Raw genomic sequence first — 25,453 nt, 5'->3', positions numbered from 1 at the left:
TATAAGGTGAGTCTTCAGGTAAGGTCTAGTCATCAACAAGATCACTCGGTAAAAACCATGAGGTGTCTGGTCTTCGTTCTGCTCATCGGAGCTGCCTGTAAGTGCGCCGCTAGCTAACAAGGGCTCACGGCGATAAATAATTTTCATCTATTTTAACGTTGGCAGTGTGGATGGTGATCGATTTTAGGTTGGCACCGAGGTAGCCGGTTATGGAGTCAACGTCACGATACGGCGGTAGATAGGAGACTGCCTGGGATCAATCCAGAGTTTTCCGCTTAAATGAGAAAATTGGGAAATGCAACTAGGTTTTTGTTCGGGACCATTTCGAGCGAACCAATTTGATGTTTATTGAGCGGAGGTTGGTCTATAGATCAAATCGGCTTTCGTGAAACCGGAATGGGTGTTTGTTGGTTTGGGTCTGTCTAGCACTAGACTTCCTTCGCATTCTGACATGCTCATGTTCGTCAACTAGCAGGGAGTCGAAGGAACTGAAGAGAGTCCAAAAAAAATCCACCACTGATCAGAACCTTTCCAGAATGTCATTTATTCGTTCCTTTATGACCTTCCTCCCCAACATGTGATCGCAGTTGCCACGGAGGACGACAAGATCGTCGGAGGCTATGAGTGCCAGCCCCATTCGCAGCCCCATCAGGTGTCCCTGAACTCCGGCTACCACTTCTGCGGTGGCTCCCTGATCAATGAGAACTGGGTGGTGTCCGCCGCTCACTGCTACAAGTCGTACGTAACGCCCCCGTTCTGGTAAACGGGCCTCAATTTATCGACGGTCAATCATTTCAAATCAGTCTTAATGCTCCTCAGCCGCGTGGAGGTCCACCTGGGCGAGCACAACATCAGGGTGAACGAGGGAACCGAGCAGTTCATCAGCTCCTCCCGCATCATCCGCCACCCCCGGTACAGCTCGTACAACATCGACAATGACATCATGCTGATTAAACTGAGGACTCCCGCCACCCTCAACGAGAACGTGAAGCCCGTGGCCCTGCCCAGCAGCTGCGCCCCCGCTGGAACCATGTGCAAAGTCTCCGGATGGGGAAACACCATGAGCTCAAGTGAGTCGCGTCAGCTTCTGGTCCTGGACTGTCTCGGGGACCAACAGTCTTGATTTCCCAAGTTAGCCTGACTTTCCTCTGAAAATGGTCTCCCGCAGCTGCTGACAAGAACAAGCTCCAGTGCTTGGACCTCCCCATCTTGTCCGAGAGGGACTGCAAGAACTCCTACCCCGGCATGATCACCAAGTCCATGTTCTGCGCCGGATACCTGGAGGGCGGCAAGGACTCTTGCCAGGTACAGTAAAGTCTCGTTATATCGATATTCAAGGGAGTCCGAAAAAATATCGATATAACCGGGACTATCGATATATCTGACCCTGTTTGCATGTAATTTTCTCCGTGCGTGCATAGAAATAGTATCGATATAACCGGGACTATCGATATATCCGATATCGATATAACGAGACTTTACTGTATTTCCAAACAATTTTTCATTCAACGATTGACCGCAATTTTTGGGCATCTGTTACAAACCACCAACTTTGGTTGTTAAATATGAACTTTATGGTGTCAGGGTGACTCTGGCGGCCCCGTGGTGTGCAACGGTGAGCTTCAGGGTGTCGTGTCTTGGGGCTACGGCTGTGCCGAGAAGGACCATCCCGGTGTCTACGCCAAGGTATGGTTCCAACTTGGTTTGACGATATTTGATTATGATCGTCTCAGAGTCTTCCAAAAAAAAAAAACGATTTACCACACGTTCTCTATATCAAGGTCTGCATCTTCAACGACTGGTTGGAGTCCACCATGGCCAGCTACTAAGTGATCTGTGTGGATCCGTCAAGCACTTTGCGTTCCATCTTTAGTGCTGGACAACATGACCAATAAAGCAATCTTAAAATATATCATCTGAAACGTATCGTATTTTTTCGAGTATAACGCGCACACGTGTATAACGCTCACCTCTAATTTTCTATTAAAAATCTGTATAAAATTTTGTTTCACTTTTTCCAACCATATATCAATTAAAACATGAAGAACACTGAATTAAAACTCTGGATATTGGTAATTGTGCAAAACACTCACGTTTCAGTGTGGGCGAGAAAAGGAAATGATGCAGAGCTAAAGAAATGGTAATCAACAATTAAAAAAAAAAGGAATGCGCGTGATCCGTCTTTCCGAGAATCAAAACTGAACCTTAACAACAATGCCTATGGAGAAAAGCCATGGAAATGCCCCCTCCTGGAAGGAATAAAGCATTAAATGTACAGGTAACATCCGACTTACGACCAAGTTCCATTCTGACCAAACGGTCGTAAGTCTAAATGGTCGTAAGTCGAAATCCATTCAAAATGTTGAATAGAGACTCTGAGGCTAAATGACTCACAAACTCCCCCTCTTAAAATGTTTAACAGCGGATCTGGAGGTCGTGGTCGTAAGTACTGGTGGTCGTAAGTCGGATGTTACCTGTATACGATATTTTTTCCCAGGCTTCGTTTATAACGCGCACCCAAACTTTGAGTTCTTTTTTTAGGTAGAAAATTTTGCGCGTTATACTCGAATAAATACAGGACTTCCTTTTTTAGTTCAGAATTGCTTTTATGATTTTTTTTTTTTATCCATTTACGTTTTCTCGTTTGATAAAAAATAGTTAATTTTAACCCATTTAATTAAATGTTGCACGAATGTTCTCACAATTAATGAACGGCGCTTACATGAGCTCCTGACAAACTTTCAAAAAAACACACAATAATAATAATAATAATAATACAAATAATAATAATAATGATGATGATAATGATGTTAATATAAGGATGATAATATAAGAATGATAATATAAGGATGGTAATAATGATAATGATAAGAATAATAATGATAATGATTGATAATATAAGGATGATAATAATGATAATAATGACAATAAAAGTATCATAATATAAGGATGATAATAATGATAATGATAATAATAATAATGATGATAATAATGATTATAATGATAATGATAATACAAGGATAATAATAATGATAATATAAGGATATAATAATAATATAAGGATGATAATAATAATAATAATAATAATAATAATAATAATAATAATAATAATAATAATAATAATAATAATGACAAAATGTTAATTAAATTATTTATTTCCTCAAAAATATGTTTGGGATGGCTTCGAAGTGTTCTTCATTGCTGATCAACTTTTCTCTCCGGAGCCTGGCGCACACAAAACACAAGAAGCATTTGTCAAATGAACTGCTTTGTTTTCACGTGTCATTTTCTTGTGTTGAGTGTGTGCCTATAAGGGGTGTGCCCGAGTGAGTGATTTATGTAAAAATGCAGCAGTTTTGGAAAAAAAAGCTAACTTGAAAAATGAATGTGAATGTTAATTTTTGGAACATGTCAAATTCAACTCGTCAAAGAAGTGCGGAGAAAACTAAAAGACACAACTAACATCTGCACGTGCCGTCTTCCTCGGTGAGGCCATTTGCTTCTCCACCATCTCAATGTCCTCGTGATCGTCGTCGTCTTTATCGATCTCTTCCTTTTCGATTTTCGGACGGTAGGACTCGACTTCGACTAGCTCAGTGTCTTCGATGCTACAGCGGCAGTATGGACACTTGTGGCCTGCCGATTTCTGCTGGATTTTCACAATAGAGCAATTAATCGGGTGTTATTGTACTGTCCAGTGAATGCAATTTTATGGCCACAAAAATCAGAATAAAATTGCGGTTGTGGAATATAAATTAAGCAGTGAAATCCATTGTATTTTGTTAATTTCATTGTCGTCAACAGTAATGACGTCACGTGTTGTCAGGTATCAACCAATCATAGCCCAGATTTTTGTTGCTATCAGGTGGCGGCGATTTTGCCGCTTGTAGTAAACAGTAAGACGTCACGTGTTGTCAGGTATCAACCAATCATGGCTCATGTGCCGAAAGCTATACGAGCCGTGATTGGTCGTTACCTTACGTGATATCTCGGCGATGTCTTGAAGCACTAAAAATGGCGGAAGGTCCCGCATTCGTGTTACGTCGTCTTACCAGCCAAGAGTCGAGGCAGCGTCTGCACACGAGGTGTCCACACGGTTCGATGCGAGTGTCCTTGAAGTTCTCCGCGCAGATTTTACATAGCTGGAAGGAGGTTCCTGCGTCTTGATAAATTTCGTACTGCTCCTGTTCGGTTACAGAAATGAGAGCACAAACGACGTCGGAGAAAACAAGGTCAGTCGCAAGTTTCGAAAGTCAAATCGTATTCGATCAGGAATCGATACTGCAGCTGAGTTTGTGCGTTTGCTCACATAAAGCGAAATGACCAGTCTCTGTTTTTTAATGGCTAATAACTAATTGAAAATGTTAGCTTTTAGCCTCGTGCCCAATTGAGATCTGTCTCGGACGTAATTGTGGTTTGTTGTTGTATGTGATCAAAAACGTATTTCATACAATGCAATTTAATTTGTAACTATTAATTGAGTGCTGCTTACGTGCTTGGCTTTTATTATGTCTATTAGCATAATAATTTCATAACACGACGGTTTTTATTTACACTATTTGGTTGATTACATTTTATGTAGGGATGTGACATTTTTCAATAATTCATCGCATATTTTTCACACCATATTAAAGTGCATGTAAATAGCCTTCTAATTATGTATTGATTATTGTTTTATGACAAATACTAAGGAAATATTTAATGTGTAATTTTCGAAATATGAGGAGATTTTAGGGGAAAGCTTTTGAAATTGATCGGATGTTAGCTGTATATTTAGACGTTTGGCCAGTCCTGTCACTCCAATTTTAAAAATCAAATGTTGGGCTTGGGCACAAAATGGTCCCCCCCAAAAAATAAAATCTGTGTATAAAATGGACTTACTTGCGTAACGCTGACTTTTGCCTTGTGTTCAAGTCGTTGTAGAATACTGAGGTCTGGGTTCACGTCTTGCCCATCGGGGTACAAATAGCTGCCAAACATTAAGACACGTCAAAGAACACACAATAAAAAATAATAATAATAATAATAACACATAAGTGCGCGGGTATGCTAACCAGCCCTGACTTTGGCCCTGCAAGAGGGCCTGATAAAGCGGCATATTCTCAGAGATGCTCTGCGTGATCTCGCCCTCGTCAGTCACATGACCGATGGCCCACTGACCCATTCGGGTGCAACTCAGACGGAAGATGTAGCTAATGGGAATAACCAAGGCGTGATTAGGAGTGACTTTGAGCGTATGAGATCCAGTGTGAGTCCTGATGGCGTGCGTACCTTCCCGGCTTGTGGAGGTAACGTTGCAGTCGTGACACGGCTTGGTCATACGTGATGAAGGCCATGTAGCCCGGGTGGGTGACAGCAAGCTGGTTCCAGTTCCTCTGGAGGGACTTCCACGGCTAAAAGGGGGAATGATGTTTAGTTGGGAATTCCAAATCCTGATTTGCTTAAGACTTTCCTTGTCTTCGATGAAGGTCTTTTAATCCATTCGCTGCCATTCCCGAATTAATCGGGAATTGAAAATATGACGTAGAGCGCCATTATTGAATTTGTTCAGGTTTGGATTTTTCGTGCTGGGTTGCCGATAAAGTGCTGGTTGGACCTCTGGCATTGTTTGGCACTGGCACTGGAGTGGTAAGTTAAGCATTGAAAATCGATTTCACTGTCAGGTTGTGTGAAGCACAAGAACTTGTCTGATGCATGAAAAGCGGAAAGGAAAAAAAAGGAAGTAAGAATGAAAAAAAGCTCCACTTAATTCCAAATTGTTCTTCTAGGGTGTCAGCAACTCACCTGAAAGAGCCTCGTGAAGATGTCAAATTCAAAGATGGAGACGTGGTCGTTGCAAGTGATGTCGATGGTAGACTGGAGGGCCACGGATTCCAGCCCCTCCTGGAACGGGTGCACGCTGCGCAACCTCTCCGCAAAGTAGCTCCATCGCACGATGCATCTGCGCAGCAGCGGAGAGGCGTTGGCGCAGGTAAATAAAACGTCAACGGGAGGAAATTTATCATAATAATAATACATTTAATTTATAAACACCTTTCAAAACTCTCAAGGTCACTTTACAGTCACAGGATAAGTTTTTCTGTGGGTGAGCAGCGGCAGCAACACGCCCCAGCGTTCACTCAACCCACAAGTAACTCAAATAGCTAGAAAGCTAGCCAGCTAAATAATACATAGCTAATATAAACTAATAAATAACTAATATATATAGATAGATAGATAGATAGATAGATAGATAGATAGATAGATAGATAGATAGATAGATAGATAGATAGATAGATAGATAGATAGATAGATACCGTAGCTAGCTGGCGAGCGACATACCGTAGCTAGCTGGCGAGCTGGATACCGTAGCTAGCTGGCGAGCTGGATACCGTAGCTAGCTGGATACCGTAGGTAGCTGGCTAGCTATATATTGGATGGCTAGCTTTCTATCTATTTGAGTTGTTCCGGGTTTAGTGAACGCTGAACGGCTAGCTATTTGCTGTTTAGTATTATCTATTACCTATCTGTTGTCTGTCTGTCTGGATGGATATCTAGCTTGCTAGCTATTAGCTGTCTGGCTCATTGGATAATAATAATAATAATACATTTTATTTATAAGCGACTTTCAAAACTCTCATGGCACTTTACAGTCATAGGATATTTTTTTTCTGCGGGTGAGCAGCGGTAGCCACACGCGTCAACTGTGACTGTTAAGTGACCTTGAGTTTTGAAAGGCGCTTAGAAATCAAATGTATTATTATTATTGCTATTATTATTATTATTAATAATAGACAGCTAATAGCTAGATATCCACTCGATAGCCAGCTAGATAGCTAACTAGGTAGATATCCTGCGAGATAGATGAAAATGTTTGTATTTCCAGAAAGTGATAGTCTAATAAGTACTGAGCTTATATTACTTTATTAATTTCCTCTTTTATGGTTATCGTCACATTTGCGTTTTTTTGGCATAAATCGTACTTTTTGGCGTGTTTGACAGGGTGGATGAACAAATGTGAACAAAGTCAACATCCATCCATCCCAAAAAATTGTAATTCCATAGAAGGATCACAAGATGGCAGCATAGCAACTATTTTTCTATTCGATGAAGCTTCGTTTTGATGAAAGAAGCTTCATTAAGCTTTATTTTTATTTTTTATGTGAGGCATGACAACCTTGTTGAATTTTCAGCAAAGAAACACATCAATGATTCAAAAGCTAGCTAGCTCTCTATTTGCTATCTAGCTGGCTAGCTATTAGCTATCTATTAGCTAGCGAGCTACCTTCCTATATACAGTAAAGTCTCGTTATATCGATATTCAAGGGAGTCCGAAAAAATATCGATATAACCGGGACTATCGATATATCCAACCCTGTTTGCATGTAATTTTCTCCGTGCGTGCATAGAAATAGTATCGATATAACCGGGACTATCGATATATCCGATATCGATATAACGAGACTTTACTGTATTTGAGTTACTTTCGGGTTGAGTGAGCGCTAGCGCGTGCGGTAAAGTGTAACTGTAAAGTGACCTTTAGAGTTTTAATGAAATGTTAATTATTATTATTAAAATACGAGCCAAAAGTCTCACTTGTTGCCAAAGGTCGTCTTCCAAAAGTCCCGCGCCTCCCTCTTGGTCACCTTATAGGTGTCGCCGTGGTAACGATCACCCGGAAACAAGGCCTTGAGTTCACAAAGCATGTGACTGAAGAGTAGGGATAGCTTGGTTAAATCCTTCCTGGTATGGAAACATAACAGAGAGTTCGGTCAATGGCTGTTTGCGTTGTTTTTCACAGGATGCTTGTGATGCTCTTTTCTTTTCTGTCAGTACCACAAAAACCTTCCACTGACGCTTGTTCTTGTTATTCTTTTCTTCAAACACATTTTTTTTCCCGCAATACTGTACAACATAATTTATGTTGTTGAAGCAATGAGTCGATTGTGGTTGGCAGTACGGCTGTAGAATTGCGCGCTTCGCTGCGCTGTTTAGTCCTGAGAGTAAATGTAAAAGAAATCATATTTATTTATTTATGTATTTATTTATTTCTGACTAACTAGTAAAATGATTTTACTGAAATATACTTATGCCACTAGGCACATTGATATTTTCGGTTAATATTAAATGTGTTGAAAATATTGAGCATTTGCAATACCAGTTAGCTGATTTAAAAACATTTTAAAAATGTGTTTTATGTATGTACATTATGTGTGTGTGTGCGCGCGCGTGTGTGTATTTGTTTATGTATGTATGTATGTGTATATATATGTGTGTGTATATTTGTATATGTATGTATACGTATGTATATGTATATATATGTATGTTTATGTATGTATGTGTATGTGTGTATATGTATGTGAGTATATGTATGTGTATGTTTGTATATGTATGTATACGTATGTATATGTATATACAGTAAAGTCTCGTTATATCGATATTCAAGGGAGTCCGAAAAAATATCGATATAACCGGGACTATCGATATATCCGACCCTGTTTGCATGTAATTTTCTCCGTGCGTGCATAGAAATAGTATCGATATAACCGGGACTATCGATATATCCGATATCGATATAACGAGACTTTACTGTATATGTATGTTTATGTATGTATGTGTATGTGTGTGTATATGTATATATGTATATATGTATGTGTGTGTGTATATATGTGTATCTATCTGTGTGTGTGTGTGTGTATGTGTGTATATGTATATATGTATGTGTGTGTGTGTATATATGTGTATCTGTGTGTGTGTGTGTGTATATATATATATATATATATATATATATATATATATATGTGTGTGTGTGTGTGTGTGTGTGTGTGTGTGTGTGTGTGTGTGTGTGTGTGTGTGTGTGTGTGTGTGTATATATATATATGTGTGTGTGTGTGTGTGTATGTATATATATATATGTATATATATATGTATATATATCCAAATGCATACGCTGATGTAACTACACAACTATTACTTTTTTTGGGTCATTAGTGTACTGTGGATAAAGTATTAACATTATTATTATTATTATTTTTTTTTTGCCACAGTGTGTTTACAAAGAAGATTTGAAAGAATTGCATGTACCTGTAGCTGGACGTCTCATCAAACAGCTTCTCCTTCCCTTCTTTAAACAGCAGCAAGGCCCTGTGCGTCTTTTCCAACAGGTTTCTCGCGTGGACCCTGAGGTACGCCGCCTCGTCCTCGGCGGGGGCTCGGCCCGTCAGCATCCCGAGGCCTCGGTAGGGCTCCCAGACTCGTTGCAGCGCTGACGCCGTATCGGGCAACAGCTCAGGCAGGTAAGGCGGGCTGCTCCTTAGGCCCAGCCGAGGGTCCGTGCAGGATTCGTGCAGCTTTTCTAACTTCTTAAGAGTTTTGTTGACCAGTCTGTGGTCGCCGTTGCTAAACCATTGACACGTGTTTTCTTCTGAACTTGCTGTCGCCATCATGACACGTTGGGATGTTGGTGTTTTAATAATAATAATAATAATAATAATAATAATAATAATAATAATACATTTCATTTATAAGCGCCTTACAGTCACAGGATATTTTTTTCTGCGGGTGAGCAGCGGCAGCCACACGCGCCAGCGTCCACTCAACCCGGAAGTAACAAAGTTTTAATCTAAATTATTGTCTCGTGTTCAGTAACCAATAAAAATGTTTACAACGGAACCCAAAACAACTTTAAGCTAGTCCGTTTTGAGAAAATTTGGATTCGCCGCAAAGATTTATAGATTAATTTGATTTTTATGGCAGTGTTACTCTCCCTTTCATGCATTTTTTGTCTCCTGAAAATTCAGGAATATCAAGAAAATATTCTAAATTATTTGTATTATTTCCACACTCAATGTTTTAAATGCTATTGTGTGAATATGTACACATTTTTTACAACCGATGAAATGTTATTGTTCATGTTGCAAATATGCACCACGCCTTCTCCAATTAAAAAAAATATACTAAATAAAATTAAGACACATTTTTGACAAATGTCATTTTAAAAATGTTCAATGTTTTTTTTTAAATAAAAGTAAAATTAAAAATCCACTGCCCCATTATGCTTGCGATGTGATTTTCAACCCAGTTCAAACTAATGTTATAAATACTGTATGTCAAAAATCTATCATCGAGGGAAATTTATACTATGAAAAAAAACCACATTTATACTCAATTCTTATTTTTCACACGTGAAGTGATGCCGGAATTGTTTTAAAAAAAATCAATTGCAAGCAGATGTTTTGAGGATCGCCTTCACAAGCGATAATCGTCATGCCAAACGTCGACCTACTCACAACCATTTCACGAGGTTTTCAGTGCCTTTCGGTCAAGCAGGGTCAATCCGTGCCGACGCACATCACACTCTCCGAAAACATCGGGGAAAAAAATGCAGTCCAAATGCAGCCTTTACCTGTCACCATTATGGTGCGTTGCTACCGCATACATCCTGTTTGAAGCCGGAATATCTGGTTTGCTTTGTTTTGTATGAAGGGGGTGTGGCAGGGAGAACCAATCGCAGATGAGCCACCGTAGTAATCCACCACACATTAAAAACAATTGAAGACATTATTGTGTGGTGAAAATGTAACATTTGTAAGTATAATGTACTATTTTGACATGAAAGTTGTTTTAAACTCATTCACTGCCAAACGATGTGCAAAATTGTAATAATTACAAGTGCCAGGGTTTTGCTCATTTTCACTCAAATTGCAGGAACCACGGAGTGTCGAGTTTTAGGACTACATCAACATTCACTGTTGGGTAAGAAACCTTAAACTCTTCTTTCATCAGAAAAAAATAGTTAATTCCTAAGTTATATGGGTCTGGAGTTGTCTGAGCTTGAAATGGGGGCGGCTGTTCCAAAATACAATACAATACGTACATATGAGTTTATATTGTGCTTTAACAACAGCTGAAGCTGGAACAAAGCGGTAACATGGAAAAAGGAAATGCTGCCCTCTTGCGGAAAGGAAAAACATTGCGAGAGGTTATGGCCAGCGCTTTATCGGCACCCAAACAAGAAAAAACAAAACCCGAACAAATTAGGGAATGGCGCTCCCCGTCATATATTCAATTCCCGAATAAATTTGGGAATGGCAGTGAATGAGTTCAAGGTAAATCTCTTCTCCGGATGACCTGGCCCATCTCTCCGTTTTAAAGTTAACTCAACTGTATCAATATTCTAGATCATTTTAAAACAGTAGTTCTTAACCTGTGGGGAATTCCCACATGTTAAGAACCACTGTTTTATAACAACCACTACTTTGCGCTATTATTAATGAAAAATCATTAATACAGAAAATATAAAAAAATTAACCAAGACAGTAGAAAGGACGAAATCTGGAGCTGTTTAATAATTTCCTTCCACTGTGGAAACGAGACACCCTCCAAATTTAAACGGGTACTGAATTTTCCAAATTTGTATCAACTTTAGACTGCACATGATCTCATCTGCCCCAAGGGGGTGCTATTGCATTAAAAGAGACTAATGATGGCGTCACAGTTAGATCTCCCTTGGAAAATCCAGAATGACCCATTCTGAACTCTTGCTGGATTTAATGTCCTACAGTCCGTACCTGATGACCGCAGAGTTTACATTGTTTTTTTCCTGGATTACTGCTAGCTCATAAATCAGATAGATAGATAGATAGATATAGATGAAAGGCGCTTATAAATGATATGTATTATTATTATGAATTTTCTATCCTATATGCAAAATTTCTACCACCTGAATTGGTAATGCACGTTCTGTACTCCCCGAACACATACACACGCTTATCTATGGTAAGTTACAATCATTCACTTTCATTTTAAAGGGGGAGCAATGGTGAATACCCGATCACACGCGCGCGCGCGTACACACGCACACACTTATCTATGGTGAGTTACAATCATTCACTTTCATTTTAAAGTGGGAGCAATGGTGAAGAGCACGTAGGCAGCTGCACGTTAGCTTCAATGCAAATTTTGCAATTAGCACAAAAGTTACGTTTGGCTACATTGTAGAAACCGTTAAATTCGTATTCACTCAAAACTAACAAAAACAAACACGTATGAACCTCAAAGGGGTTTTTTCCCATGGTGATCGGTTTTTGTTAGCTGTCTGTTGGATTTTTATCGTCACTCGATTTCCAGTGTGAACCACCGAGACGCACCTGAGACGGGGCAGCTCCCACACCCCCTCCCCCAACCCGGTGGATGCCGACGGTCATGACCACGAACGGTGACGGCCGCTCGCTCGCCGCCACGCCGCTGGACCTAAGCACCGGTCAGCGGGGGAACACGTCGTCCGCGGCGGCACTAGAATGCGGAACATTCCGGAAGGAAACCATCCGGTCACCTGCGCCGACGCCTCCGCACACTTGTGGGACGTTCGCTCCCGCCCCGGGCTGCCTTCGGAAGAAGCCGGTCGACAAAGCTTCCCTCCGGCTTCCTTTTCGGAAACGACCCATCGCCGTGGAGCCGCATGAGCGGGCGTCGGGAGAAGCGGGGCCGGTCAAGTGTCTTTCCCGGACTGGAGACGCTGCTGAGCGGCTGGTCGTTGCTCGGGTAACCCGGACGCACAGTGAGGAAGCTCGGCGAACTTTGTTAAAATCCGCGGAAATTGGCACTCGTTCAAATGCATTGAGAACGTTTGTTTTTCAAACCCAGAAACAAAATAACTTAAACATGTATACAGTATATTTATTTACTTCAAACATTTATTTATTTATAGTTCATTCGTTGCTAGTTCAAATGCATTGAGAACGTTTGTTTTTAAAACCCAGAAACAAAATAGTCAGCTTTATTGTCAAATATGCTAATATGCATGACATACAGCACAGATGTATACAGTATATTTATTATACTTTAAACGTTTATGTATTTATTTATTTATTTATTTGTTTTTGTTTCATACATGTTAAAGCTCATGATTTGGTCAGAAGATTTCTGATACAATAATTTGTAAGGTGAAACAAAAGAAAATGTAAAACAAAAAATACATTTTTTTATAGTCATTGAATGTATAAATAAACAATGAACACATTTTAGTGTTTTATTTACATCTAATATACACTTTTGTAATGCTCACATTATTTTAAAACGCACCACTGTAGCGAGTATGAAAATCTCCCGATTTCTGATTTCTGAAACTTAACATGTTTGTTTCAATATTTCTTTGTACCAGACTGGTACACATACCTGTCAACGTATTTCTTTTCCCAGTGTTTTATACGGTTTTTTTTTTTTGCATTTCACATAATGTACGGTGTACTTCAATTTTTAAACGGGAAAACAATGTAAACAAAAATTGTGAACCCATCTTACAAAGATCATTTTGGCTCAAATCTAGTTTGTCTCAACTGCTGTTAACTCACGACAATGCTGCCGCTCTGCCAATGTGTATAAAGTAGCTCACAGGGGTTTAATCCACCACTGATTGCCCTTTATTTGTCAGATCACTACTTGACGTATACCGACCCAGAGGTGACCCACCTTGGCTTCCACCACCCACATTATCCACTGGCGAGCATCGCGCTGGCCACTCGGCAAGATGAAGACGGAGACACGTATGAGCTTTTAATCTGTCAATCACTACAAGGCACTCCAAAAAAAAAAATTATTTCAAGCATTACATCTTTTGATTGTCAGAGCTGCAACGTTCTGAATGAGCTGCAGCTGTTTGATGCTGTTTTTAAGGAAGTCCATCCAGAGACTGTTAAACTAATCAAATTTTACTGGAGATAAAAGCGTTGTTCAATTTCTGCTGGTCTACTTGCGGCATGGGTATGTCTTAGATTAGCATTTCATAATTTTGATGTTGCAAATATTTTCAGTGTACATTGATACCTCATTTTACGCACTTAATTGGTTCCTCGAAAGTGTGTATGGTGAAAAGTTCGTCTCCCAAACAGTTATTTCTGATAAGAAACCATTAAAAATGAGAATAATACGTTCCCAGGTCCCCATAAAACATAATTTTCTACTCAATAAGCCTTAAAACTGCACAAAATCTACCTTATTTTATGTATAATAAATGTGCTACTGTATTGTAGCTATAATAAAGTCAGTTTATTTACCATTGTGATGGTAGTTTTCCGTGGATGACAAACTTCCAGGTTGCCTCTTGACGGTATCCGAGTGAAATTGCAGTGCTTTCTCAGCGATAATACCCTCACTCACACTGTCCCCTGTTAGCTGCTTTTCAACCTCTTCTATTGCCTGAGACCGTTGCTTAGACAACACAGAAACACCCTTAGCCACACATAGCAATGGTCAACTTAGCACACTGGTACTGGGACGCTAAGTCACGCAAACGCACACCTCGTTGGTGTTTTTCGATGATTTCCTTCTCCTGCTCGACCGTAATTTAGTTTTTTGTCCTCTTCAGCTTAACACTAGCCTGTGATGGGGTCTTTTTCGGTCCCATAATAGCAAAAGTATTCCACTCGATAGCAAACCACGTCTGCACTCAACGGGGGTGTGGAAAACTAGTCCGCCAGCCAACGTGGCACTGTTCGACCGTGTGGTTTGGCTCGTTTGCCGAAAACTAGTTCGTATGCCAAGATTATATTCTTGCGAATTTAATGTTCGTAAGGCGAAAAGTACATAAACTAAAGCTGAGGTATCACTGTAATTACAATACTGACTGCAAATTCTACAACCCTCCCCCGTGCTTATCTCAAGGAGCTATTTGCAAGATGTTCGTATGCGACCCTGACTGCTACCGTGCATCGCCACTTACGTCAATGCAAATCCTTGCGGGTCGCTACAAGCCAAGAGTGTGAGGTATCAAGCAGCCTGTGTGGTTTTTCTCGGGTATTTGCGCCTTGCCAATTGGGCCTTTTTAAATGAATAGGCCCGAGAAACCAAACATCCGCTTGTTACTTCCTCATTTACCGCTCACTTCGTCCGTCTGTCTGTCTTATCGCCTTCATGTGTGCTTCTGGTGTGTGTGCACGTTCTTTTCGCATCGATGTCAGCGGGAGCCTCGCTTTGCTAGGTCGCGCAATCCCATTTCACGTCCCGTCGGAAAGCATTGAAATGAGATTAAGGGCCCCGGTGTGAGAACGTTGTCATTGTTAAACGAACCAACTGCACAGGCGAAATTTGAAGTACAGTGATACCTTGGCTAACGAACTTAATTGGTTCCCAAACAGTGTGTAAGGCGAAAAGTGTGTATCCCAAAAATTTATTTCCCATAGGAAACCATTAAAATGAGAATAATCCGTTCCCAGGTCCCCATAAAGCATAATTTTCTACTTTCCAATTTTCTAAGCCTTAAAAACACACAAAATATACCTTATTTTAATAATAATAATAAATGTGCTATGGTATTATAATTAAATAAATAAACTGTACTATATAATAAAGTTTTTTTTATTTACCTTTGTGATGGTCGCTGGCTTGATGGAATGCAGTGGCCGTTTCATCAGCATTAAACACTTAATGAGGAACGTAACCTTCTTCTTTCACCATCTTGAGGAATGATCCATTGTAGGTGCTTTCTCTGTGATAATTTTACCTTGTTCCTCATCAATTGTGTTCTGTTTAGCTGGGTTGATAGCTTTTTTGCATCAAGTGTACAGATGGTTTGTACGGGTTATTTGTGGAGCCTGATTGATGGGAATTTTAACCTTGCAGTCTACAATCTGCCTTTGAACTATCAAAGTTGAAACGAGTCCAAATTTCACACTTTTCTCAAATTTTCTCGCTCTCTCTCTCTGTTGTCTGCCTGTCTCTTTAAATCACCTACCCTCACTGCTGCGCTCTTGACCAATCACGCACCCATTTTTAACACAGAAGTCATCAAGCTGTGTGCGTGCTGATGTCACTTACAGGAATGGCTAGCAGCTGCACACTTTCGCATACATCTGCTTTTTTCACTTCACATAACTCAGTGACGCTTCCTATCCGTTACCACATTTGCCTCTATCATAAAATCTTCCATCAAAGGCACTCTCATCACCGTTTGACGATGCACCGATGTGTCGTCGTGCGCACAGAAACGCTTGGAACGGCTTCGCGAGAAACTGGTTTCCTGTTACGTAACTTTTGCAGTCTGGCGAGAAAAGCCCCTTCTTGTGCGAACCTTGATGGTTTTCACACCGCCTGGCCCACATGTAGAATGCGGCCATTGTTGGCAAGAAGAGGAAGTGACGTGAAAAGCCTTCGTGTGACCCTTACTGGAAGCTAGCGGCTGTGCAAATAAATAAATAAATAAATAAATCATGAAACCACTAAAAAGGAATAAAAAATGAATAAAAAAGTAGTAAAAAATGAAAAAAAATAAACGAATAAAAAATGAAAAAAGTAAATGAATACAAAATGAATAAAAAATGAAAAAACTAATGAATGAATAAATAAACGAATGAATGAATAAATACATGAATAATTAAATACATGAATGAATGAATGAATGAATATATGAATAAAGAAATGAATGAATATATGAATAAATATATGAATAAAGAAATGAAAAAATACAAGAATAAAGAATGAAAAAATACATGAATAGCTGAATAAATGAATGAATGAATGAATCAATCAATCAATCAATGAAGAAATACATAAATACATGACAGTGTGGGTGTCCTCCATTGTCGACTATAGTGTGCAAATATTTTCTTAATTTAAAGCCCTGCCCCCCACCGCCACCCCCCCCAAAAAAAATTTCCGGAACATATTAATGCCATTTTCATTCATTTCAATGTGAAAAGATGATTTGAGACACAACACGTATGAACGCCCAATTGTGATCTTCATTCCAGAGCTTTGCACATCGCGGTGGTGAAAGGAGAGCTGGCCATCGTGCGTCAACTCGTCCGTCTGCTGCAGCGCGCTGGCAAAAGCCTCGACATCTACAACAACCTCCGACAGGTGAAGCAACACGTCGCGTTCTTCATATCGTACATGCACACTGTTGGATTTTATCATCCTCATCATCAAAGTCCCCCCATCAGGGCAACATGATGCAACTTGCATCCATACGGCAGGTGAATCACATTCCTCTGCCTCGCCTAAGGTGGAAAAGAATGAAAGAGGAAGTGGCGTTGTTTCCTGCTGGCGTCGTGCTTTTGCCCGCGCATTCTCTCTTGATGTGTGATTCTTCAATAGAATTCACTCATTTATCAATTTATCTGTCTAGCTATCGAGCTAGATAGTTAATTAGCTATCTTGCTATCTAGCTAGGTATTTATCTAGCTATTTATCTACTTATCTAGCTATCTCGCTATTTCTCGAGCTAGCTAGCTAGCTCTCTATATATCTCGCTATCTAGCTCTCGAGCTAGCTATCTACATATCTAGCTAATGAGCGAGATAGCTATATATGTAGCTATCTAGCTTTCAAGCTAGCTGGCTATATAACTAGCTATCGAGCTAGCTATCTACATATGTAGCTATCGAGCTAGCTGGCTATATATCTAGGTATCGAGCTAGCCAGCTACATATCTAGCTATCTCTATATATATCTAGCTATTGCGCTAGGTACAGTATCGATACATCTAGCTGTCGAGCTCGCTAGCTATATATATCTAACTATTGAGTTCTATATATCCAGTTATCAAGTTAGCTGTCCATATATTTAGCTATCAAGTTAGCTATTTATATATCAAGCTATCGAGCTAGCTATCTATATAAGTAGCTATCGAGCTAGCTATCTATTTTTAATAATAATAATACATTTCATTTTAAGCGCCTTTCAAAGCTCTCAAGGACACTTTACAGCCACTGACAAGCGTAGGTACTATAATAAATAAAATACAATCACAAATAGAATACAATCAATAAAATACAAAATTAGTTATCTATGTAGTTATTTTGTTATGTTTTTTTATTGTATTTATTTGTTTGTTTGTTTTAATTGTTCACTATTTTTTATTCATTAATTTTTTTTGGGGGGTTAGATATGTACCCAGAAGAGGTGGAGCCAAATTGAGTGTTCCCAGTTATTCGCCTGCGAAAAAGGTGACTGTGGTTCTTTTCCCACAAACTAAGGCATGAGAATTTGTAATTGTATTAATGGACAACTAAAAAAATCAAAATCAGCCATCAATCTATACAATGTAGTTAGCGATAAACAAATAAATACAATTTCCCAGAAAATCAGCGATGTTGTTATGCAGTGATGAGGCAAAAATGGCACCCAAAAAAAAACCCAAAACAAAACACCGCCTTGTTGTGAATCAGATTCACTTTGTTTTTGGCGCACGCTAAGCATCTGTACGGTGATGTGTACTTTGATATCGTTGTTCTGAGAAGTCACGTGACCCCCCCACCCTCAATCAACCCTTCCTCCCTGTTGCTTGAGGCTGTTTCGTAACATACCTGAGGTTCACAGGGTAGTTCGTGGGGACTTTCCCTTCTTGCACGTCGCCCTGTTTCTCTCTCTCTCTCTCTTTGTGTGTTACTGTGATGCTATCACCCCCTCCTCCCCCACCGCCTTCAATGTTTATTTGTGTGCAAGCAGGAAAGCATGCGTGAGCTCTTTACACTTGTCTTCTCGGCGCGGCATGACAGGCATTTCACGGTCCACTCATCTCCGAGGAATGCCAGAGTACGGAGGGAAAGATGAGGGATTTTCCCTTTGCCATCCTTGCTTTTTTTTCTGCTCTTCCTTGTTCCGCACGCACGCTTATCGATGGCCTTGTTTTTTTTTTTTTTTTTGTCACTCAAAGTTTTTATTTTGTTTTGTTTTTATTATTATTGACAGGAAAATCTGCTTTGATGCCTTAAAGGACAGCCGACACCATTTTTTTGTTTCCCAACTGACATCAGAAAAACGTTTTATAGCATCTAAAATACCCAAAACACGAATAAAAATGACTTAAAGTATCCCAAAACTGCCACAGCTCGGAACTGGGCAGATTCAGAAAGTCCCGCCCCCTTGTTCTTGACGTCACTATTGGTCACACACTGCCTTGCTCCAGAATCAAAATAATGGCTTAGAGAGTTCAGATTCCAGTGATGAATATGATTCAAATAGTTCTGAAAATGAAAGCATAAATGTTTGCAATCGATTAAAGAAGTCCTTCCGGATCAATTCAAGCCATCTGGACTCTAATGTAGCGCCCAGAAAATGCGCAACCTGCGTTGGAAATGGGCTGATTTGTCCACTGGGAATTTGTGTAAAGTTACACATTCTTTATGCGTGTTACCGCAATTGGCTGTGACATGATTCCTCATCACATTATTTATGTAGTTTTCCTTCTAATTTTGCGATAAACACAGTGTTTTCAGATGAAAAAAGTACCCAAAATGCATTGTGTGTTGCATTCTCGGTCAGGGGCGTTCCCTCCGTGACGTCACTTCGGGCATCGTCATCAACTCGAAAAAAAGAGTTCCTGAATCTTCAGCGCGAGTCTTAAAACATAAAATATAGCTATATGCGGTGGCATCTTTGTAAAATGCGCTTAGTAGAAGTCATTTGAAGTGATTTTACAAATTATGGACGCAACTTGTCCGGAGGTGTCGGTTGTCTTTTAAATATGAAGAGGAGATGAGTTGGTTCCTGTTTGATAAGATCAAAATATGTGTGAGTGTGTGTGCGGGCGTGCATGTGTGTGTGTGTATGAGTCACCAGATTCAGGGAAACTGACGGACAAGTCTATTAAGACGATCTTTTTACTGGATTGTTTAACTGGAAAGTCCTCCCCTTGTTCCTAGCAGTGAATTGAATTTGAACATGTGTCACCAAAAAATAAAAACAAACACCCCAAAAAAAAACATACAGTGGCCCCAGTGCGTCATGCATCTGCACCACAGATAGAGAGGATTCCAATCCGGGTCATCCCGTGCGTTTGCTTGTTCTCTGCCACACCATGATTAAAAATATCCTGTGACTGTAACGTGACCTTGAGAGTGTTGAAAGGCGCTTATAAATGAATTTATTATTATTATTATTATTATTATTATTATTATTAAATACTTTCAAACAGATAACACAAAAATATGACACTGTTACTAGTGGGCCTCAATCGGCAATACATATGCACCTAAAAGCTAGCAACCACTCATTTGACGACAATGAGGTTAAAATCTTAGCGAAAGAAAATAGATGGTTTGAAAGGGGAGTAAAATAAGCTATTTTCACAAAACAGCAAAATCCTTCCCTTCACTGTAATGAGGTTCAATTTGGATTGTTCGTACAATAGACTGCTTGGCAACATAGGCTTAGTTATGCTGATGAGGTGATTGATACCAGGGCAAATTGGGCAATCAGGCCAGTCGTCAGTCAGGACAATAGAAGCTATCAGTGGAGCAGCAGGGATTAGTCCTCTGCTCCCCCGAACATGAGAGCAGGGACCAATCATAGCAGAATCCGGCACTGCCACGTCTGGACAGTAGGGATATATAGGGCCGAAACTACCAGTAAGACTTTAATTTGCTGACGTTTCGCCTCTTGGAAGGAGAAAATTTACATGCCGCAGGATCGGATATATCGATAGTCCGGTTAAATCGATATTTTTTCCGACTCTCACACACACACACACACACACACACTCGGTTTTGTTTTTGGATTCTTCGTCACCTTTTCGGTGCTCCCCGAAATATTTTCTGACCCCCTCACTCCAACAGACTCCCCTTCACCTGGCAGTGATCACTCAGCAAGCCGACATGGTAGAGGAGCTACTGAGGGCCGGCTCGGACCCGTCGGCGTTGGACCGTAATGGCCAGACGGCGTTGCACCTCTGCTGCGAATACGAGCATCCCGCGTGTCTCTCCGTGGTGCTCTCGCTGCCCTCGTCCTCCGCCTGCCTGGCGATGAATAACTTTCAGGGTAACGCCGTGTTCCTCAGACCCGTCAATCCATGCCCCTCTCCCACTCAGCTGTTCACACCGTACCCTCGTTTTTGAACTCTCGCCCCAGGTTTGAGCCCATTCCATGTGACGGTGCTCCACGGACACCGAGACTTAGCCACCATGTTGCTAGCGGCGGGAGCTGATGTCAACGCCATGGTCAGTCGTTTTTTTTTTTGTGATTAATGACTCGCCAGGTTCTTTTCGTTTCATCCCCGCCTGCATCACATGGATGACTTTACCGCATTAACTTCATTAGGACATCAAGAGTGGCCAGACTGCCCTCATTCTCGCGGTGGAGAGCAACAATGCGGAAATGGTTCACTTTCTGATTGAGGTAAACTGATTTTGTCCCGTCTCTGTTCGAAAACTGAGCTAACCATTAATTGAAAACAAACGGATGGATGGATAGATGGCTAAATGGATGGATAGCTCGCTAAATAAATATTGATATCTACATAAATAGATAGATGTAATTAAATAGATCGATAGCTAAATAAATGGATAGCTAAATAAATAGATGGCTAGCTAAATAAATAGATAGCTAAATAGATGGATAGCCAAATAAATAGATAGCTGAATAAATAGACGGATAGCTAAATAAATGGATGGCTATCTAAATAGATGGACAGGTAAAATAAATAGATGGCTAAATGAATAAATGGATAGCTAAATAAATAGATGGATACCTAAATAAATAGATAGCTAGCTAAATAAATAGAAAGCTAAATAAATAGATGGATAGCAAAATAAATAGATCTATTTAGCGATCTATGGATGGATAAATCGATAAATAAACAGATGAATAAATAAATATATGAATGGATAAATACATATATAAATGGATAAATAAATATATAAAAATACATCAATACATCACAAAAACAAATAAATACGTTAACTGATACATGGTTAAACACACAAATGAATAAATATGCAAATGGTTAAATATATAAATGGATGAATAAATACATAAAAAATACACACATAAATACATTAATAAATACATAAATAAACACACAAATACAGAAAAAAATACATAAATGGATAAATATATAAATGGATAAATAAATAATACACAAATAAATACATTAATAAATACATGAATAAACACACAAATAAATACATAAATAGCTATATAAATGGATAAATAAACACATAATAAATACACAAATAAATACATTAATAAATTAATAAATCCACAAGTAAACAAACATGGCCTCAATTGGCTTACAAACAGTCTCATATGTTTCAATAAACATTTTTTTTTATCGATTACATTTGACAATAGATTCACATTCTTATCTTGACCCTCACAGTATTAGAACTCAAAAATATCTCAAAGTCAAGCTCGGCATGAAACAAAAAGAATTTCACTTTGTGTATTTCAAGCAACCGCATAGGCTCAGCTACGTGAACGCTAACCAAGGAAACACTGCCTTTATGATTCCCATTGCCATTGAAGCGGCGGGTATCTCAGCACAAATGGTGTCGCAACACAGGCAGACAGACCGTGCAACAACACTCATATACAGTAAAGTCTCGTTATATCGATATCGGATATATTGATAGTCCCGGTTATATCGATACTATTTCTGTGCACGCACGGAGAAAATTACATGCAAACAGGGTCGGATATATCGATAGTCCCGGTTATATCGATATTTTTTCGGACTCCCTTGGATATCGATATAACGAGACTTTACTGTATTATGTATCCTCTGCGAAGAACTGCAAATTTGTACCCGTGTCCAACGTGTTCCCCTTGTTCGCTCGGTGCAGAGCGGCTGCGATGTGAACAGACCGTCATACAGCAGCAATACAGCCCTGCACAGCGCCTGCGCGCGGGGCCAGGCGGACATTGTGCGGGCGCTGCTGAAAAGCGGCGCCGACACCAGCCTCAAAAACTACCACAACGACACACCCGTCATGCTGGCCAAGAACAAAAAGGTGAGCTTTAATGATTGGTGGAGGTCAGGTGCCCTCAGAGAAATTTTCCGTGTGTGTAGCTTTTCAGTGGTAGGAAATGATGGTCATTTAGTCCCTTTAGTTTATCCTGCCATCTAGTGGACAAAGACGCATAGTGCAGAATACTCATGAATTTTATACATTTCTACACCTAATAAGCTATTCCAGATCTTTTTTTCTTTCGTGGGATAGAAGCACGGCAGCATAATTGTGAGGGTAAAACTACCCCACTGCCTACAAGTGCCCCGTGATTGGCTAGCAACCAGTCCACAGTGTTGTATCCCATCTGACCTTTGACCCTCAGAATGAGAAAATGGATGAATGGGTTTTGATGGAGCTCGCGGCCCATTTGACGTGCACCGCCATAATCATTTTTGTATTATTTTTTTTTTTTTTTTGCAGATCGTAGACATTTTACGAGGTAGGGACTCAAAACCCATACGAATTCCAGATCGACACGACGACATGTCGGCGTCGCCGCACGGCAGCAACTTGATGAGCATCGGTAGGAATAATAATCATAATAATCATATTAATAAATTTGATTTCTAAGCGCCTTTCAAAACTCTCAAGGACACTTTACAGTCACGGGATAAGAACTTTTTTGTGCGGGTTAGCAGCGGCAGCCATACGCGCCACCGTTCACTCTAACGGGAAGTAATACAGCAGCAAAGTTATGAAAGGAAAGAAAGAAGTAGAAAAACAAAATACAGGAGCTGCTGGAAAGGCAGCCACACGTCATTAATTACCCCTACATAGTTCAGATTATGGGTCATGCACCTCATTCTTCCATCAACTCCATTGAGAAATTTTAAATAATCACTATTCCTAAAATATTATAAATAATAGGCATTCAATTTTTATATGTATAGATTTGACAAATCTTTAAATCTGTGTTGTTTTTTTTATTTCTCACACCAATTACAAACATATGAGTGAAATAAAAAAATCTGAAAGTCAAATTAAATACCAAAATAAAAGTTAAATCAATATACATGCTAAATTTCACAAAATTAAAATAATACAATTATTTCATTAAAAAATATTCTAAAATTATTATAATTTTCCTTTCATTATTCTCCTAACTGACATCAGAAAAAACGTTTTGTAGCATCTAAAATACCTAAAACACGCAGTATGATATTTTTATTGAAATGCAAAACACCAATAAAAATGACTTAAAGTGTCCAAAATCTGCAAAAAAATGAGCTGAGAATTGGGCATTTTCAGAAAGTCCCGCCCCCAGTTCGTGACGTCACGCAAAGAGGTCTTGCATTGCTGGAGAATCAAAACAATGGCTTCAGAGTCGGAGAATACGCCTTCTTGTTACACATCCAGTTATGAATATGATTCAAATAGTTCTGAAGAGGAAAGCATACATGTTTGCAATCGATTAAAGAATTTATTCCGTGCCATTTTGAGGCAACATTGGGGGGAAATGTATCACCAAAAAAGAGGAAGAAAATGGCGACCAAGCTCCTGTGAGGAATTAATCAGCCCGTTTCCACAGGCTGAAAAATTCCTTCCATGGAGCTTGGTCGCCCTCTTCTGTCGGCCTTTTGGTGCAACACAAGGTTTTCAGACCAAACAAGTACAGCAAAATACATTGACGTGATGGAAGGACTGCTACAATGTGTCTTTTTTTTTTGTCAGGGGCGTTCCTTTAGTGACGTCACGTACGGACTCGTCACCAACTCAAAAACAAAACTTCCGGAATTTTCAGCGCGAGTCTTAAAACGTAAAATATAGCTATATGCGGTGGAATCTTTGTAAAATACACTCAGTAGAAGTCATTTGAAGCCATTTTACAAATTATGGAGACAACCTGTCCGGAGACGTCGGTTGTCCTTTAAGGAAGCCGTCACATTTGTTTCAATGAAAAATCACATTTGATCCCTTAGTATTGTTTGTCCACCACGTATTCCACCCTCTGTCAATTACAACGTTGCTTTTTATTTGGAATATTTAGTGGGTTCAATAACTTTTTTTTTCAATTTTAGGTTCCCCATCTCCAAGCCACAGTAGAGAGTGTTCGTCACCCTCCTCCACTCCCCACTCACCGAGGACTGCACCAATGCTGACCTTCATAACATAACTTTACTTCCGGGTAGAGTGAACGCTGGTGCGAATGGCTGCCGCTGCTCACCCGCACATAAAAATTACGTGACTGTAAAGTGTCGTTGAGAGTTATAAATGAAATGTATTATTATTATTATTATTCCTATTTTATTAGCGCAAAGCCCTCATGTATCAAAAATGGTTAACCACTGTCAAACTGCAGGATAAAATGACCATTTTTGGATTCCGGGATGTGGTCAACAAAAACAGACTTTGCACACAGAATTTATCATATGGAAACTTATCAGTCGCCCCTCTTTTACTTCAGAATTAAAGTGATGACAATTCCAAATGAACCCAAACTGCATTACAATTTTAACAGATGAACTTCATTTGACCTGTTGAATGTCCAACTGTTTGATCTTTTAGTGCTTTTTGCACTAAACTTGCTGTTTGACAGCATTGCCAAATCTTTATGCCACTCTTCCAGTTTTACTGGATCTCAGTTGTCTAATATCCTTAACTTTTTGTGAGTCATGTCTGTTGAGTGTATATTATTTAGCTTTTCTTGAAAATCAGCCATATAAAAAGTATGTATTTTTTCAAAAAAAATAAATGCAATCGTGTCTGTTTTTTGGGAAGGCTTTACATTGCAGTATGAATATTAATATGTA

General features: G+C 39.6%; 3 protein-coding genes across 4 annotated transcripts; 2 read left to right on the top strand and 1 right to left on the bottom strand.

The window, feature by feature from the left end:
• Positions 1-6: 6 nt before the first annotated feature.
• LOC148897074 (trypsin-2) lies at positions 7-1,910 on the top strand. The gene is made up of 6 exons (XM_088998215.1): positions 7-97; positions 588-738; positions 820-1,070; positions 1,169-1,305; positions 1,585-1,686; positions 1,782-1,910. Exons 1-6 carry the CDS (start codon positions 58-60, stop codon positions 1,827-1,829), a joined length of 729 nt encoding a protein of 242 aa, XP_088854341.1. The 5' UTR covers positions 7-57; the 3' UTR covers positions 1,830-1,910.
• Positions 1,911-2,098: 188 nt separating this feature from the next.
• Positions 2,099-10,418, bottom strand: cblc (Cbl proto-oncogene C). Of its 2 annotated transcripts, none has more exons than XM_088998211.1 (9): positions 9,064-10,418; positions 7,576-7,722; positions 5,785-5,941; positions 5,272-5,393; positions 5,055-5,192; positions 4,882-4,969; positions 4,053-4,184; positions 3,464-3,646; positions 2,099-3,225 (listed from the first exon to the last, which is right to left on the bottom strand). In XM_088998211.1, exons 1-9 carry the CDS (start codon positions 9,498-9,500, stop codon positions 3,196-3,198), a joined length of 1,434 nt encoding a protein of 477 aa, XP_088854337.1. In that variant the 5' UTR covers positions 9,501-10,418; the 3' UTR covers positions 2,099-3,195. The 2 variants fall into 2 exon arrangements, with proteins under 2 accessions (XP_088854337.1, XP_088854335.1); XM_088998209.1 differs by having other exon boundaries at positions 2,882-3,225; positions 3,464-3,649; positions 9,064-10,411.
• bcl3 (BCL3 transcription coactivator) lies at positions 9,145-25,391 on the top strand. The gene is made up of 10 exons (XM_088998214.1): positions 9,145-9,275; positions 12,109-12,538; positions 13,412-13,523; positions 16,725-16,833; positions 20,532-20,733; positions 20,824-20,912; positions 21,013-21,090; positions 22,536-22,703; positions 23,124-23,226; positions 24,722-25,391. Exons 2-10 carry the CDS (start codon positions 12,172-12,174, stop codon positions 24,814-24,816), a joined length of 1,323 nt encoding a protein of 440 aa, XP_088854340.1. The 5' UTR covers positions 9,145-9,275; positions 12,109-12,171; the 3' UTR covers positions 24,817-25,391.
• Positions 25,392-25,453: the final 62 nt, after the last annotated feature.

Source organism: Hippocampus bargibanti, linkage group LG06 (genome assembly GCF_051943395.1).
Source record: "Hippocampus bargibanti isolate YZ-2025 linkage group LG06, ASM5194339v1, whole genome shotgun sequence".
Lineage (NCBI taxonomy): Eukaryota > Metazoa > Chordata > Actinopteri > Syngnathiformes > Syngnathidae > Hippocampus > Hippocampus bargibanti.
This window is presented reverse-complemented; position numbering and strand designations above follow the sequence as displayed.

Bases quoted from the DNA above. Each gene is read 5' to 3' on its own strand.
- LOC148897074 (XM_088998215.1), top strand. From the start codon at position 58: ATGAGGTGTCTGGTCTTCGTTCTGCTCATCGGAGCTGCCT. The intron at 1,071-1,168 runs GTGAGTCGCGTC...GGTCTCCCGCAG, and splicing joins GGGAAACACCATGAGCTCAA to CTGCTGACAAGAACAAGCTC. The intron at 1,687-1,781 runs GTATGGTTCCAA...CTCTATATCAAG, and splicing joins ATCCCGGTGTCTACGCCAAG to GTCTGCATCTTCAACGACTG.
- bcl3 (XM_088998214.1), top strand. From the start codon at position 12,172: ATGCCGACGGTCATGACCACGAACGGTGACGGCCGCTCGCTCGCCGCC. The intron at 12,539-13,411 runs GTGAGGAAGCTC...TTTATTTGTCAG, and splicing joins TCGGGTAACCCGGACGCACA to ATCACTACTTGACGTATACC. The intron at 16,834-20,531 runs GTGAAGCAACAC...TCACTCCAACAG, and splicing joins TCTACAACAACCTCCGACAG to ACTCCCCTTCACCTGGCAGT.
- cblc (XM_088998209.1), bottom strand. From the start codon at position 9,500: ATGAAATGTATTATTATTATTATTATTATTATTATTATTATTATTATT. The intron at 5,394-5,784 runs GTGAGTTGCTGA...TCCCCCTTTTAG, and splicing joins TCTTCACGAGGCTCTTTCAG to CCGTGGAAGTCCCTCCAGAG. The intron at 3,650-4,052 runs GTAAGACGACGT...GTGAAAATCCAG, and splicing joins GCTGCCTCGACTCTTGGCTG to CAGAAATCGGCAGGCCACAA.